Source organism: Erpetoichthys calabaricus, chromosome 3 (genome assembly GCF_900747795.2).
Source record: "Erpetoichthys calabaricus chromosome 3, fErpCal1.3, whole genome shotgun sequence".
Lineage (NCBI taxonomy): Eukaryota > Metazoa > Chordata > Cladistia > Polypteriformes > Polypteridae > Erpetoichthys > Erpetoichthys calabaricus.
This window is the reverse complement of record NC_041396.2, coordinates 38,446,297-38,463,093: the sequence shown is the minus strand read 5'-3', so window position 1 is coordinate 38,463,093 and position 16,797 is coordinate 38,446,297. Positions and strand designations below refer to the sequence as shown.

At 37.2% G+C, this 16,797-nt stretch overlaps 2 protein-coding genes across 2 annotated transcripts in view; both read right to left on the bottom strand.

Annotated features, from left to right (window-relative positions):
* The window catches only part of usp49 (ubiquitin specific peptidase 49), an 86,202-nt gene extending 83,203 nt beyond the window's left edge, over positions 1-2,999 (bottom strand). Inside the window, exon 1 of the mRNA XM_028796635.2 lies at positions 1,302-2,999. The gene's annotated coding sequence lies outside the window, so the exon portion shown is untranslated. The remainder of the gene's footprint in view (positions 1-1,301) is intronic.
* A 484-nt stretch (positions 3,000-3,483) lies between these two features.
* On the bottom strand, positions 3,484-16,767 carry med20 (mediator complex subunit 20). The gene is made up of 4 exons (XM_051924844.1): positions 16,682-16,767; positions 16,120-16,274; positions 7,139-7,392; positions 3,484-4,388 (listed from the first exon to the last, which is right to left on the bottom strand). Exons 1-4 carry the CDS (start codon positions 16,693-16,695, stop codon positions 4,173-4,175), a joined length of 639 nt encoding a protein of 212 aa, XP_051780804.1. The 5' UTR covers positions 16,696-16,767; the 3' UTR covers positions 3,484-4,172.
* Positions 16,768-16,797: the final 30 nt, after the last annotated feature.

Here is a 16,797-nt window from a genome sequence, read left to right as displayed (position 1 = left end):
TCAAAAACTAATCATTAAGCAAGTTATCACTCTATACACTATACCTGTTTAATGTGAAAAGACTGGACAGCACATCAGCTTCATAGCTGACCAAATTTCTTTTATTGTCCATTGGGATTTTTTGATAATCAGGTTTGGCTAAAAATTCTGTTTTCAAAATACAAATCAAAGAACACGTGGGCTTCCAGCTAAAGTTTCTTTTAAATAAAACTTCAACGTGTGGCATAATGCATCATCACTAGCGAAGATAGTTATTCTGTAGTGTGAATATTTGAAAATAAAGAAGGTGGGTAACGACAAAACACTTTATAGTACATATGATGCTCTTTGCAGAAAAATATAAACTTTGATTGTCTTAATCATTGTGCTTCTACATAGCATTTGCATAGGCTATGCAAAGCTGTGCCTTATGCCACGCTATGATCAAGAAATACTGCTTCGTGGACTGCTCCAATATTATTTTCAGAACAAAACGGAAAGTTAAGACTTACATGTCCCAACTTTAAAATGGAAATTTACTTTAGTAAAATGATACTCTGATTTTTCCACCCTGAAATAAAAAGTCTGACAATCCACCAACGGACAAAGCACTCCTAAGCCGCTCTTCACCCTTACCCACAGCCAGCGATACGTGGGGAGGGGGTTGCACACTGGACTTGATGGTAAGCCGACTTGCATTCGGATATATAGGCAAACTTTAGCATAAACGGAGGAAGGCTCAATTCTTCACGTGAGAATGTTGCCTCTGCAACCGGGTAACCACGGACACAAACAACAGATGGCCAAAGGCAACATATGAACTGTACTTGCAGGAGTACAGTCTTTCTTAGATAGCTCAGTTACTAGTCTAAGTATAAACAAAGGGGAAACCAAAACACAACTTCTTACACCAAAAAACGGAAACCTTATAGCAGATTCTAATTTAAACAAACACACATGCTCACTCCCGGTAGCAGCAAAAGGTCAGGAAGGGCTGAAGTTCAGCAATTAAGTAACATACATTTAAGTTCAGTGATAGATACTGAGGAATCAATGTTTTACCACACATAGTGAATATTACGGTAATCCAGTACTGTCTCTGTACTCAAAAAATGTAATGACTTTCGGGATAAAATAATTTCATGAGTAAAGGTCCTGAGTGACATGACTACCATTTAAACCGAGGTGTCTTTCATTGCGGCGCAAAATATGACTTGCTACTCAGTTTCAACACGGGCCGCTCTAATTCAGAGACGTGGTTCCCCTTTCTCGTTGGGGCCCCTCCTTCAATTCCCCTTTCCCCATGCTGTTTCCCCGCTTACCTGCAGAACAAAGAGTGTGACTGAAGGAAACTCCGCGAGAACCGCCAGCGTAACTTTAATCCAACAGCCGGCCGAAGAAGGAACAGAATAGCAGACAGTCGCTGAGATTTAAAAGCGCCAAATTGAGCGCACACTCAATCCACAGGGTCGGTTATTCTTCTGGATAAACTTTGTAAAATACACCATAGATAGTAGATTGCAAAAAAATAAAAAATCTCTTGACTCTTGAAAAACGGTGGGGGCGAAAAACAAAAACATGCACAAAAACCGCCACAAACTTTTACTGGCTGTAAACTCGTGTTATAAAGGCAAGCGCGATTCGGTGTCTTGCGTTTCCCCTTAATCTTGATGGCCGCGACAGTTTGTACAATAGGCACTTTTGCTTAATTTTTAAAAGGAAAAAAGCGTGTTTTTTATCTCAAGGCTTTTATTTACCGCCATCATCAGCACGCGAAAGCTGTCACCGACCGCGAGACAACCGAACCGCAAAGATCCCTCCTCCGCGCGACGCTCTGATTGGTCCCGAGGTCAGCCGGTGTTGACCAGATTGGCCTGTCTATTGGTGAAGCTGTCCGTCACTTTAGCATCCCTGAAAGCTGGAGAAGTGATGGAGATTCTCGCATCTGCCTGCGCGCCGGTTCGCCGAGCAGCACCCCCTATATTGGGGGGCAGCTACGCTAACCACGTATCCTTGCGTCCAGACACCACCTTCATAACAGAGGAAGAAAATTCACCAATATCTGCGCAATGCGCCTATCACACTAACTAGTTCAGCTACGCTATTTACGTAGCGTAAAAGAACAAGTTAGGTTGGATCGAAAGGGTAAATAAGGTACTCGCCAGACAAAGACATCTTAAAGACACAGTACTGATTTTTTATACTAGGGACTCACATCCTATCAGCATAACGATTTACTGTTCTACTGCCATCCCATTACAATCCCAATCCAAAATCCATCAATCTTCCTGCATGGGATTGGAGAAGAAATTCAGCACATAACTCTAAAAAGGAACATGAAAAACGAGGATACTTCTTCACAACTACAAAGGGTGAAACGTTCTTTTTTATGTATTGCTAACATTTAAAACACTGACAGCATATTTTGGGGGAACTGGTCGAAGCGTTTTCATCTAGAAAAAAATCTTAATTAGCAATGAGAACTACTCGTTAATTTTTGCTTTACTTATAACTGGTGGAGTTATATACATCACAAAGTTTTCACTAAGGTTCTTGTTAACATTGATGGTCTGATTACGATTCAGGGCTCGTCTCAGTCTTGTCCACAGTCGCAACAGTGAGAGGCTCTGGGTCACCTTGGCCCTCTGATGTAAAATTAGGGTTCAGGAAATAGATAGCTGTATACATTTTGTTTAAACAGCATCTTTGTCACCTGTCATGCAATGTTTTGGTAAGTTTGAAGAGGGAGTTAGGAGTTAAAGAATTAAAAAATCGAGTGAAACTTAAAGAAAATCTAAAACAGATTGATAAAGCTAAAAGAAAGAATGCATTTTCAGTAAAATTCCAGAGAGCAAGCATAACTGATTTTACATGATCACCTGATTAAGTAAGTTTAGTTAGACAACTTGCCAACCAGTTATAAAAATGATTGAAATTAAATATACAACACAAATGTGATTCTTAATAAAGAACAAACATGGATGTAATAATAAATGTTCTGCATTTAGAAACTGTCCGGATATGAATTCACTATAGTAGATATCAAGAGCAGTAAGCTATGGGGTAAAAAAAGGAAAAGGTACACTAGCTTGAATAATGCTTTTAAGTATTAAACAGATATATATTACTTAATACAGTTTTTTATTATCAATAAACTGAAAGTGTGCAGAAACCGGTGATCTACACCTCTACAACACTATTGTTTTTCCTATATATTTTACTACCAGTCTTTAATGAAAGATGACAAATTCTAAAAAGTCAGTATATTGTTTTGTGCAGTATATTTTCCCCAAGAAATATATTCAAAAAATGCACCTTCTACTAGCTTTAGTAAGCAGTGTTTTAGGTTTTTTTTTTATTTTTTTTTTATAAATCTTACTTAATATTTCTACTCTTTACATTAATTTCAGTATTTCCACACTAATCAAAAATATATTTGTAATAAGCATGATTGATGGATGGTGTGAATTCAAATCAACTTGATTACATATGTGCAGACCTACATTTAAAATACTAGGCTAAAGAATATTTTATTTAAAATCTTTGCAAGTTCGCTATATTCTGTCGTACAAATATAAGTATAAAATCATACACTTTAGTTGCATGAATGTAAAATCTCTCACTCCATATTCATAATCAAAACATCACACACTAGGATTGAATGCTGCTTCTATTAGTTGTATGTTTTAAAGGCTAAAAATTACAAATAAAAAAGCTTAGGTTAGTCCCAAATATTAAATTCACATTGTAAATCAATCCTCTACCTGCCCATTGTTTTATGACTTGGCAGAACTATTCAGAGAACATCGGTGTTTTCATGATAATTAAAATTTTCATGCCACTAATTTGCAGAGACTGTACTTGGCAACTTATCTCATCATTTATAAAGGTAACAAAATATAATGTAACTTGCAAAAAATATGTACAAATGGTGCAGTACAGATTTAACAGTAATGTCTCCTTACACAGGACACAAACACCAGCAAATGTCCAGAACACTGTAACGATACTGTGCAGCTGCAGATAGGTTTTACTATCATATTTTTCCATGTTTTCCCATTTGTAGCTTAACAAACAAACAGTTGAAATGTTTTATTTCAATATCAGTAACCAAAATGCCTCCTTTGAGCTCCATCCTAAAGTTTTCTTCAGGAAGTAAAATGAATAAATGAAGACAGATCAAGAGAGATAGTTCAACGCATCCCAGTGCTTGGTGTGGCCTGTTGTTTGCGAACTTTGTTAAACAGCTCCAAATATTGCACCATAGTGTCAGATGGAGAATAGATTCCATCAGGCTTAACCCCAAAAACAGCAGGTGCACCTGGGACATGGGAACTCAGAAAGCTTTGCATAAACTCCATCATAAGGTTCCAGCTGTCATTAGCCACAATGCAGGGGCAGTATTCAACCTGTAAACAAAATAAAAGGGCAATTAATGAAGGATATTAGTTATTTTTAGCCATTAGTCTAGGGTAATCATCTTCAATGACTACTTATCACAAGCATTGCCTCATAGTTATCACCTGTAAAAGCAGCAGTAATTGGCCTAAATATTAGTCTATTGTGGTTTCCAAGCCAAGCAGAATTCCAGCTGTGTTAAAAAATTAATCAAACTTTCTTATTTCATCCTTAATTGCAGTTGACAGAGTGGACGACAACTTAATGAAAGCACTTAGGTTACATATTTGAATAGCACAGGAACAACTGGAAAACAGCCTTCAATTCTTAGTACATTTATGGATGATGTAATTATTGTAGTTAAGTCCAGTCCTGTTCTTGGTCAAATTCCACAGATGTAAGTAATAGGAAATGTCTATTTACGTATGCGAGAAATCTTTATATAAAATAAAGACGGTTTTACAAGTATTCTGAAATAAGGAATGAGAAGAGACCATTTTTTAATAAGAGTTACTAACCAGATAATGTATTTTCAGTGTACAAATATAATCTTACTACAGCAAATGTCAGATACAGGACAAACTGACTGGCAGACACCTTTGATTTAGAAAATCTTATAATAAAAATAAATAAAGTAAGAACTGTTGCAAAGTATCCTGAATAATGTCATTGTTTACCAAGGCATATGGCACATAAAACATATATTATCTCTCTATTATATTAAAAAAGTCTTCCGTCGTGTCTGCATTATTCTGTCTTGACCACCCCCCTCCACACCACTCGCCCAATCATTACTCCTACTGCGTACATCCTTTCTCCATACCACCCCATGACACTCTGTGTTGAAGGGCGAGTTACCACTGAGTCAATTACAATAGCAAAGCAGAAAAGCAAATTATCTATTCAAGAATATTGAATTTTATATGGCAATAGAAAAAGAGCAGCAAGAGCTGATAATGAACATCAAAAAAAAAGGAACAAGAAAGAGCAGCATATAATAAAAGTCAAGAACAAAGAGAATTGGTCAGTAAATGAAAAAGAGAAAAATATCCCAAACAACATGTGAATAGAAATGCAAAAAGCAACGTTTATAGAATGCAAGTTAGAGGATAAACTAATTCATAATATTGCTTTTGATGGTGTTAATGTAATTAAATTTTTTATTTACTTATTACATTTTACTTTACTTGCACTTTTACTTTTTACTATGTTTCATTATTCATTGGTATTTAAAATAGACAGTTGTAGTAAAATACTCAAATAACTGATTTTCTATTTATAACTTAGGACCAAACCATCTTCCTCACATGCCCAGCATACTTTTCCATATACCATCTCTTTAAATACAATCGCTTTCTCTAACGGAGGAGCACCCTGACGTCCTTCAAGTAGCTTAGCCACAAGACAGAGAGCGCCCAGAACGTGTCCCCAGAGGTTGGCAAGCAAAGTGAGCATGGGGCGCAGACCCCTAGTTAAGGATTGATTAAGGATTATATTTCAATCAGCAATAGCAATATACAAACACATTTTACCATATACTATTAATCTATGAAGATTATTATATAGGCCCAAATTCTATAAAATCCTTCTCATTTGTTGTCCATCTACCAAAAATTAAAATTCAGACTGTAACTTAAGGGATGCTTAACATTGGAGAGCAAGTACTTACTTGCTTGTGAAAAAGCTATTACATCATAATAAGCACAACTGAACACACAGACAAAAAGTAAACAAAAAAACAGTATTTGAGTTAAATAAGTGTTTTCTTTGGCCTCTCTTAAAATGCAAAATTAAAACAATTTGCTTTGGAACACTGCTGCATAATTTTATCTGTCTTTAAGACTCCTTCACAAAACACAATTGTATCCCTTAAGGAAGTGATTTTTCAGGTCTGCTCATCAGATACAGATGAATGTTGGGTGTTCCCCTGTGTTTTCTGTCTTCAACTTGCCTACCTTCTTCATAATTTTATTTAATGAAAGCTTGCACATCAATTCTTGAAAATCTGTTTGATATGTTATTTCTTTCTAATTACAGCATCACTGATACAAAATTGTCATTTTATGTCTGTCAAAGTGGGTTAGCAAAAAAAAAAAAAAAAAAAAAAAAAACTCTCCCAGGGGCACCTCTGTATTTATGGTTGTCATGCAATGCACCCATTAATTTGTTACTCTGCACTGTACCTGTTCAGTACAACATTAATCTGAATCAAATATACGATATACTTTTGTTTTACTAGTAAAAAATCAAATACTGCTCAGATGCCTGCTGTGGGCTGGCGCCCTGCCCGGGGTTTGTTTCCTGCTTTGCACCCTGTGTTGGCTGGGATTAGCTCCAGCAGACCCCCGTGCCCTGTAGTTAGGATATAACAGGTTGGATAATGGATGGATGGATGCCCAGATGAGTAGCTTTAAAAACGATTTTCTTGGGCAGTTTAAGACTAAGACACTGTATAAAAATAATTTTCCATCCTTGTCAAGTATACAGTAATGTTTAAACATTCTATCCATCCATCCATTTTCCAACCCACTGAATCCGAACACAGGGTCACGGGGGTCTGCTGGAGCCAATCCCAGCCAACACAGGGCACAAGGCAGGAACCAATCCCGGGCAGGGTGCCAACCCACCGCAGGTTTAAACATTCTAACTGAATCCAATTAAAACTATAAACATTCTAACGGAAAAAAGTTTTTACAAAAGGTCTTGAAAGGAAGGCAAGGATGTTTCAAGAATATTAATCAAAATAATCAGTTCAATTTACCTCCACAGAAATGCCACGGGCACTGGATCCCATTGTGATTGTTCCCAATTTCACCAAAAAGTCACAGTACTGATAGCGTGCTCCTCTGCTCTCCACTTTGTTGCCTTTGGCATTCTGAAAATAACTCTTTAACTTGACCATGAGCACATCAAAGTTGGGATCAGCTACCAAGCAGGGGCCATTTTCAAAAAGTGCAAAGCAGCTGAGTGGTGCCTCCGAATTGTGCATTACATATAGGAACTTTTGACTCTGACCTATGGAAAGAAAAATCATTCTCACAAAATATGCTTTGTTTTCAAAATAACCTGAATATAAACATACCTTTAATTAGTAACATAAGGAGGCATGTAATCATACAAACACTACATATGTGTGAATATACATTTTCAAAGCTGTGAAACCACCCGACTTATTTTAACAAGAATGATCCACCATTGTATTATCACTATTACATGAGCACAGCAGTAGAGAAATTAATTTTAACATAACTACTTTTTTTTACCAGCTTCTAATTAATGCGTTTTAGACTGCAGCATATCATATATGGAAAAATAAAAAAAAAGACTGCGATTTGTTTTAAAATAATTTTAATTTGACATTGTAGTTTCTCAACGAGAGTAAAATATTTCTTTTCAGACGTAATTTCCAGAGGAAGCAATTTTAGAAACTAGCATTTTCGTGATGCTACACCCTCTTACCAAATTTCATACATCTTTATTAAGATAGTGCAGAGAGTGTAAAGATTGATAACTTGGACTGACAACAGTATGATGGAAAAAGATGATGTGATGAGGGTGAAGAAAAAGAAAAAGTTATATTCTGTGTACAGGAATGAAGACATAATGAAAAGAATGATTCAAGAGAAATTGCTGTGTACACAACAACTTATTTATAAAGTAAATAGATCAATAACATTTGAAGCTGGAGGTAGCAAGATTAAGATTGTCTTATATTAATAAAGCATGGTAATTGCTAGAGAAAGGTAATAGTATGAAAATATTTTAGTCAGAGGCATTTGAAAGAAAAAAAAAGAATGCAAGGTATGTGGATGGCCATAGGAGCTCTTGAATACAGATTGTGTTCAACATAGAAGAAAAAAAAAAATGTTTCAATTAATATTCTACCTCATATTATACAGAAGTTAAATGTTCTATTGTAGTTTTCAGACACCCACTACAACCTTTATTGTCACAAATGTCTAAACAGAGTGACAGAGGTTGATGTACATTAAAAGATAAGTGAATTAAGTGCCAAAAAAAAAGTGTGGTTCTGATACTTAGGGCAATGAATGAAAACTGTGGAATAGAGAAAGAGTGGGTGAAGAAGTACTCTGTGATAATGGACACAAACCAATAAAGATGTTGAAAGAAAAAGAAGCAGGTGACATCAGAAGAACATATCTATACGGTTTACACATTTGTAATTAGAGATCCACAAAGGGAGAAAATGAGTCACTTTTGATGTTGTGTCATTATATACCACAATCCCAACTCATCTGGCCACAAAGACTTTACTGATAAAACTACACAACGATCCCAATATAATGGCACAAACGAAGCTGACCACTAAGGACATAATGCATCTAATATCACTTTGCCAAAAAATACACTTCCATTTTAATGGAAAATACTACAGACAGAAAGAAAGCATGTCAATGGCGTCTCCATTATCAGGACTCGTGGCGTGGCTTTAACTCAGTTCAAATTTAATCTCTGGATATGCTACATCGATGACACATTCATTATATTAAAACACTAAATATTTGAGTCAATTCTACAGCCACATCAACTCAGTATTCCCTGCAATCCAATTCACAATGGAAAAAGAAATGAATGGACACATCAATTTCCTTCACATTTCCATTGAAAGAGGTAACCACGTTGTTTTAATTACGAGTGTTTATCACAAGGAATGTTATGCAGATAAAATACTACACTTTTCCAGCAACCACCCTTCACCGCATAAATGAAGTTGTGTTAGGACTTGGACATATAACAAGAATGAAAGATGTTATCATTTTCATCTGTTCACATCAAACGGCTACCCCAAGACATTTATTAAACAATGCCTATATAGGAGATGCCCCAGACATCAGCAAACAGTCGACTCTAACTTGGTTCCAAACCGCACTTACCACACCCTCCCTTATCATTGTAGTGTGTTACAAAGTACAGCACACGTCCTGTCCAGATCTGGGATCAAGATAACGCACAAACCGGCAAATACTTTAAGGACTGTCCCTTTTCAATGCCAAAAGCAAAATTATCGATCACAGAGACAAGAAATGCAGTTTACAGCATTCATGCCCAGGGTGATATGCAAGACAAATGTCTAAAACACTTGCAACACGTATACAGGAACATTGCAATGTTGTCAAAAGGAAGGACCCAGGTCTCTGACATACACACATACAAGTTCCACTGGACACATGTTTAACTGGGACACTGTGAAAGTAAAATTCAGGGCCAATGCTAAGATTGCAAGAGAGCAGGCTGAATCATGACTCTCTAATGAAAACAGCATTAACAGACACTTGGACTTGAACCCAGCATATGCAGCCTTAAAAAGAAGAACATCCAAATATTAAAAAACTTTATGACCAACACCTTCTGAACCCCTTCTTATTAAACCCCCACCCCCACTTTCTATATATTGCCTTTGATTCCTGTATGTCTAATCATTCTCCTCAGATGAGAACTCCTGGTAGGTTGTCAAAAGCTTAGTAATAAAAAACTATAACTCATTTTCTCCCTTTGTAGATCTCTAGCTACAAACATGCATACACACACATATATACACAGTCATATGAAAAAATGTGGGAACCCCTCTCAGCCTGCATAATAATTTACTGTACTTTCAACAAAAAAGATAACAGTGGTATGTCTTTCATTTCCTAGGAACATCCGAGTCCTGGGGTGTTTTCCTAACAAAGATTTTTAGTGAAGCAGTATTTAGTTGTATGAAATTTAATCAAATGTGAAAAACTGGCTGTGCAAAAATTTGGGTACCCTTGTAATTTTGCTGATTTGAATGCATGTAACTGCTCAATACTGATTACTTGTAACACCAAATTGGTTGGATTAGCTCGTTAAGCTTTGAACTTCATTGACAGGTGTGTCCAATCATGAGAAAAGGTATTTCATGTTGTCAATTGCAAGTTGTGCTTCCCTTTGACTTTCCTGTGAAGAGTGACAGCATGGGAATCCTCAAAGCAACTCTCAAAAGATCTGAAAACAAAGATTGATGTTCAGTATCATGGTTTAGAGGAAGGCTACAAAAAGCTATCTCAGAGGTTTAAACTGTCAGTTTCAACTGTAAGGAATGTAATCAGGAAATGGAAGGCCACAGGCACAGTTGCTGTTAAACCCAGAGCTGGCAGGCCAAGGAAAATACAGGAGCGGCATATGCGCAGGATTGTGAGAATGGTTACAGACAACCCACAGATCACCTCCAAAGACCTGCAAGAACATCTTGCAGCAGATGGTGTATCTGTACATCGTTCTACAATTCAGCACAATTTGCACAAAGAACATTTGTATGGCAGAGTGATGAGAAAGAAGCCCTTTCTGCACTCACGCCACAAACAGAGTCGCTTGTTGTATGCAAATGATCATTTAGACAAGCCAGATTTATTTTGGATCAAAGTGCTTTGGACTGATGAGACAAAAATTGAGTTATTTGGTCATAACAAAAAGCGCTCTGCATGGCAGAACACCGCATTCCAAAAAAATACCTGCTACCTACTGTCAAATTTGGTGGACGTTCCATCATGCTGTGAGGCAGTGGGACTAGTTCAGGGACTGGGGCCCTTGTTAAAGTCGAAGGTCAGATGAATTCAACCCAATATCAACAAATATTTCAGGATAATGTTCAAGCATCAGCCACAAAGTTGCAGTTACGCAGGAGTTGGATATTCCAACAAGACAATGACCCAAAACACAGTTCGAAATCTACAAAGGCATTCATGCAGATGGAGAAGTACAATGTTCTGGAATAGCCATCACAGACCCCTGACTTGAAAATTATCAAAAATCTATGGGATGATTTGAAGCAGGATGTCCATGCTCGGCAGCCATCAAATTTAACTGAACTGGAGAGATTTTGTATGAAAGCATGGTCAAAAATACCTCCATCCAGACACTCATCAAAGGCTATAGGAGGCATCTAGAGGCTGTTATATTTGCAAAAGGAGGCTCAACTAAGTATTGATGTAATATCTCTGTTGGGGTGCCCAAATTTATGCACCTGTCTAATTTTGTTATGATGCATATTGCATATTTTCTGTTAATCCAATAAACTTAATGTCACGGCTGAAATACCACTGTTTCCATAAGGCATGTCATGTATTAAAAGGAAGTTGCTACTTTGAAAGCTCAGCCAATGATAAACAAAAATCCAAAGAATTAAGAGGGGTTCCCAAACTTTTTCATATGACTGTATATTATATTATATAGATATAGATAAATAGAAGAGAAGGTCTGTAATACGGTTTGCATATTTGCGGCTGGAGATCCACAAAGGGAGAAAATGAATCATGTATCATAAAGTAGTTTTTATTCCTGAGCTTTCAGCCCCTACCAGGGGCCTTCATCAGAGGATAATGCTAAGACTTACAAGAATCAAAGGCAATATATAACAAAAATTATTCAGTGGAAGGGGGGGGGGGGGGGGGGGGGGGGGGGGGGGGGGGGGGGGGGGGGGGGGGGGGTTATTGGTTGTAAAGATTTTATTTATTATGAACATGTTCTTCTTAAGTTTGCATACGCTGGATTTATGTCCAAATGTCTGTTGATGGCGTTCTCATTTGATAGCCAAGATTCGGCCTGCTCTCTGGCACTTTTGGTACTGGCCTTGAATCTTACTTGTACATTGTCCCAGTTAAATGTATGTCCTGTTGATTTGGTATGCGTGTAGATCACAAACCACAAACTGACCACAAACAATCTGCGCAGGGTCCTTTTTAATGCTAAAAACAAGAAATCGACAGCAGAAACACAAAATGCAGTTTATAGCATTCCATGCAGTACTTGCCCAGTGGTATACATAGGACAAATATCAAAAAGAATCGTAACACGAATACATGAACTTCGCAACGCCGTCAGAAAAAAGGACTCACGATCACTGATTTACACGCATACCAAATCAACAGGACATATATATATATATACACATATACACACACACACATTTTAATGAATGTTCTAATATACTTTATGTACATTACCAAAAATAAAATTTTGCATTCTGCACCAATTGGCAATTCACAATTGATCTTAAAACATACATTAACAGTTTACTGTTATCTTTGTCAGTGGTTCTCAAGCTCAGTCCTGGGACCCCCCTGTGGCTGCAGATTTTTCTTCCAAACAATTATGCCTTTAATTGAACTCTCTCCTTAACAAAGAAGCCAGGATTTCCCAGTTTCTCTGTTTTGGTGGCAATCCAAGTTACAAAACTGGGTCTGATAAATTTGAATTGGTATTTAGCAAGCATTAATATATGTTAAATTGACTTCATTTTATTCTGTGTATTTAAAAGATTTTCATCACCATCCTTCTGATTTTGTTTCCCCTTTTCCAGGTGTTCTGATTATTAAAGCTGGTACGTACTAATGATATCACTAATGGGTCTGCCACCGAAGTAACTGCAGCCAGTCAGCATTCACTTATGTTTGCCATTGTGTCTATGTCACTCCTTGTTAATTGTAATTATATTAGGAAACAAAAAGAGCAAAATCCATAGCAAAAACATTAAAATAATAGGAAACCAAAAATGAGTGTTAAGCATTTAAAGTGATGGCAAAACACTGACATTTCTGAATTTCTTATAAATGTTAATCTGACATTACTGTGATTTTTTATGCAAAGTAACAGAAGAAAAAAAAGATAAGCATTGTGATCAATTAGAGGTAAAAGGACTCACGGAGTGTGAATCTGCCTGGTACAAACACCTATCATCACAGGGAACCCCCAACACCAAAAAGTGTGTAGCACTGATATGTAAAAGTACATAGTCAGTTTTATTTCAGAAATCAGTAGTCAAAATTTGCAAAATAGAAGAATATGACTTCTGAATTATGACACGACTGTCATTTGTCCACATAACAGGTTTTGTTGTGTCTAGTCTTATCAAATCTCCTTGACACTTTTACAGCTGTGGTGAACTTTATGTAAATTTTAACAAAATGGAGCAAAATGACAAAAGTAAATAATTTAAATAATAAGCCATCCATTAATAATCAACATGTGCAGAGTTTGAACATCTAGCAAAAAGGAAACCAAGCTATAAATAGGTACGCTGGAAAGTTTTTGTAACATATCAAAAAAAGGTCTCCGTTTTGTCTCTTTTGATTTCAACAGTACATCCCCTTTTATCCTCAACAGCTGAAAATGACAATTGTGACCCACAGCCCACTTGCACTACAGAATAATTAATCTACCTGAAGCTAAACATGTTTGGGCCTGGCTAGTACTTGGATCGGAGTTCATCCAGGATAAGCTTGGGTTGCTGCTGGAAGAGGTTTTAGGGAGGCCATCAGGGGTGCTTATGTTGTAGTCTGTGTGTGGATCCCAGTGCAGTGATGGGGGCAGTGCTGTAAAAATTGATACTATACAACCAGGCCCTGACTGTGTGTGGTCACAGAAGATCCCTGGAAAAACAGTAACTTTTATAGTAACGTCCTGGCTAATCTGCCCACCACAGCCTGGTCACTGTGGCCTCCTAATTATCCCCTGTCTCTTAATGGGTAACTATCTCGGTCACTCCACCACCGAATAGCAAATGTGTAGTGAGCCTACTGGCGCAAGAATGACTGCTGTCACATCCTCCAGGAGGATAGTACTTGAGGTGGTTCTCCTCTGACTACGTAAAGTGCTTTTAGAAGGTTAGATCATTATGATGATTAAAAGATAACATGCCAAATTTGACTTTGGTAACATACTGATACTGCTTATTTTATAATGTCATGAACAGTAAAGTTTTACAGAATCTAAACATCTAAACATTCATTAGCTGTACCTGCTTGATTTACTACTGGGTTACAGGAAACACAACCCAGTCCTGGCAATTATAAGCACAAGACAGAAACAAATCATAGATGGGAGAGAATTCCATTATATAGCATTTGCCTACACACACACACACACACAAACTAACACATCCATATTTAATTATAACAGACCAATGTAGACTTGGCTGTTAACACTAACTGTTTTTTGCCAAATGTGAAATAAAAGAAAAATATAATTGTAGCTAGACAAATGTTAAATAATGGTAAGGTTAGTGATCGAAAATGCATGTTAAGTCACTGTCTGTAGACGACCAGTGAACTTAAACCATTATGTGCATAAGGTGACATTGTGAGTTTTGTGTACAAAGGTTTACAGATCAGAAAATGACACACAGTAATAGAGAAAGCCTTACAATTAGCTACAAGAATTATACCACATCACAGACTAAAGAAACTCTGACAAACTCACTAAACAAATTATTAGGAACACCTGAAAAACCTTATTCATGCAATTATCCAATCATGTGGCAGTGACACAATGCATAAAATCATGTAGGTACAAGTCAGGAGCTTCAGTTAATGTTCACATCAAACACTACAGGATTTCGACCATGACATTGATTGTTGGTGCTAGATGGGCTGGTATTTCTGGAACTGCTGATCTCCTGGTATTTCCACACACAACAGTCTCTTGAGATTATTCAGAATGATGAAAAAACATCCAGAGAATGGCGGCTCTGCAGAAATGAACAGCTTGATGAGAGAGGTCAGAAGAGAATCGCCAGGAAAGGCCACTGCAAAGGCTACTATAACTCTGATAACCATTTAACTGTGGTGAGCAGAAAAGCAGCTCAGAATGCACAACACGTTAAAAATGATGAGGTGAATGGGCTACAATAGCAGAAGACAAACTGGAAAGACGTAGCCTGGTCTGATGAAGCTTGATTTCTGCTGAGGCACTCAAATGGCAGGGTCAGAATTTGGCAGCAACTGCATGAATCCATGCAGCCAACTAGCCTTGCATCACAGTCCAGGCTGTTGGTTGTGGCGTAATGTGGAGAATGTATTCTTGGCACACTTTGGGCGCATTAATACCAATCAATTGTCACTTGATTGCCACAATCTATTTATTGTTAGTGACCATGCGTAATTTACTTACTTTCTAATGGTTATTTTAAGTATGATAATGCACCATGTCAAAAAGCAAAAGTTATCTCAAACTGGTTTCATGAACAAGTCAAAGTTCACTGTTCTTCAGGGGCTTTCCCAATCACCAGATCTGAATCCAACAGAACATCTCTATGATGTGGTGGAACAGCAAATCTGAAGCATGAATGTGCAGCTGACAAATCTGCAGAAATTATGTGATGCACTCATGTCAGCATGAGCCAGAATCTCAAAGGATTGTGCCAGCATTCTAATGGAATCCATGGCACAAAAAATTGAAGCTGTTTAGAGAGCAGAAGAAAGCCCTACCCTTGTATTAGCAGTGTGTGTTCCTGATAATTTGGTCAGTGAATGTATAAGGAACAAGAAAAGGGAATTTTAAAGAACAAAAGCAGATCTGATAGAACTTATGAAGACAACGATTTATTTAATGTAAATATTTTTAGCAAGAATACAAAATGACAAAACCGAACGCTTGTCAAGGGTATATCTCACCACACCATACCATTTTCTAAGCCCTTATAAAATGGTATATTTGAACCAAAGGATTACTTGTTCTCACCGAGACCTTCAACAGGAAAAGCAGATAGGTGGATGGCATTACTTGTTCCTCACTGAGAAAAATGAGTGCAGCCGTACAGTGGAAAATAACATTCTAAGAATGACATTTAAACCTCAGTTTAGTATTTGTTTTAACCTTGTAGACAGAAAATGGTGTGCTGTGGAGGGCTGAAGTCCGTCCTTACCGGTGACCTTAATGACACAGACTTCCATATCTTAATCATTTTCCACTCATAGGCCATACCTGAATTGGCTATGGCAGGTGCGCCCGCGTGGTAGGTCTCGCAATCCACATAGAAATTACCCTGCTTCACTGCTCCCAGTTGCTCTAATTTTTTGTTTAACATCTCCACCGTTTGTTGAACACTTTTTCCTTCAGCCACGGGCACCTGTGACACACTGCAGCCATTTAAAAATTGGGAAAAACAGAAACGTAAGCAGCATTTAATCAATAGGGTGCGAATACTGTAAAGTGGATCTTAGTTTTCTAAACCCCTTTTCAAAGAGTTTACAGAATAACGATTATTTTGGAAAGCATAATATTATTTGCAATTTATCATAGCTACTGTTTATGTAAAGTGAGCGCAATCTACTCTCACAGTATTAATGTATCCTTTAATATAAAATGAAACAGTGTGCCGATTTAAAATAAACTACCGGTAACTGTTGTATACAACAAAAGTTTGCTTTCCCAAATGTTTTACATCAAAGCCCTCCTTCATTTCTCGGATTGAAAGAAATTAAAAGTATCGACACAAATTAATTAAATTAAACTAAACAAAAAAATGTAACTAACTCTAGCTTACCAAGTTACCCCCATGACTTCTGTCTCTCTGCCAATTAGCAGCTTTCAAAATAAGCACTTCCGGAGGCGCAGGAAGTTACGTCATCATGTTACTAAACTATAACATAAGTAATTAAA

Bases quoted from the DNA above. Each gene is read 5' to 3' on its own strand.
- med20 (XM_051924844.1), bottom strand. The intron at 7,393-16,119 runs GTATGGCCTATG...TTCTTTCCATAG, and splicing joins ACCTGCCATAGCCAATTCAG to GTCAGAGTCAAAAGTTCCTA. The intron at 4,389-7,138 runs GTAAATTGAACT...TTTTGTTTACAG, and splicing joins CCCGTGGCATTTCTGTGGAG to GTTGAATACTGCCCCTGCAT.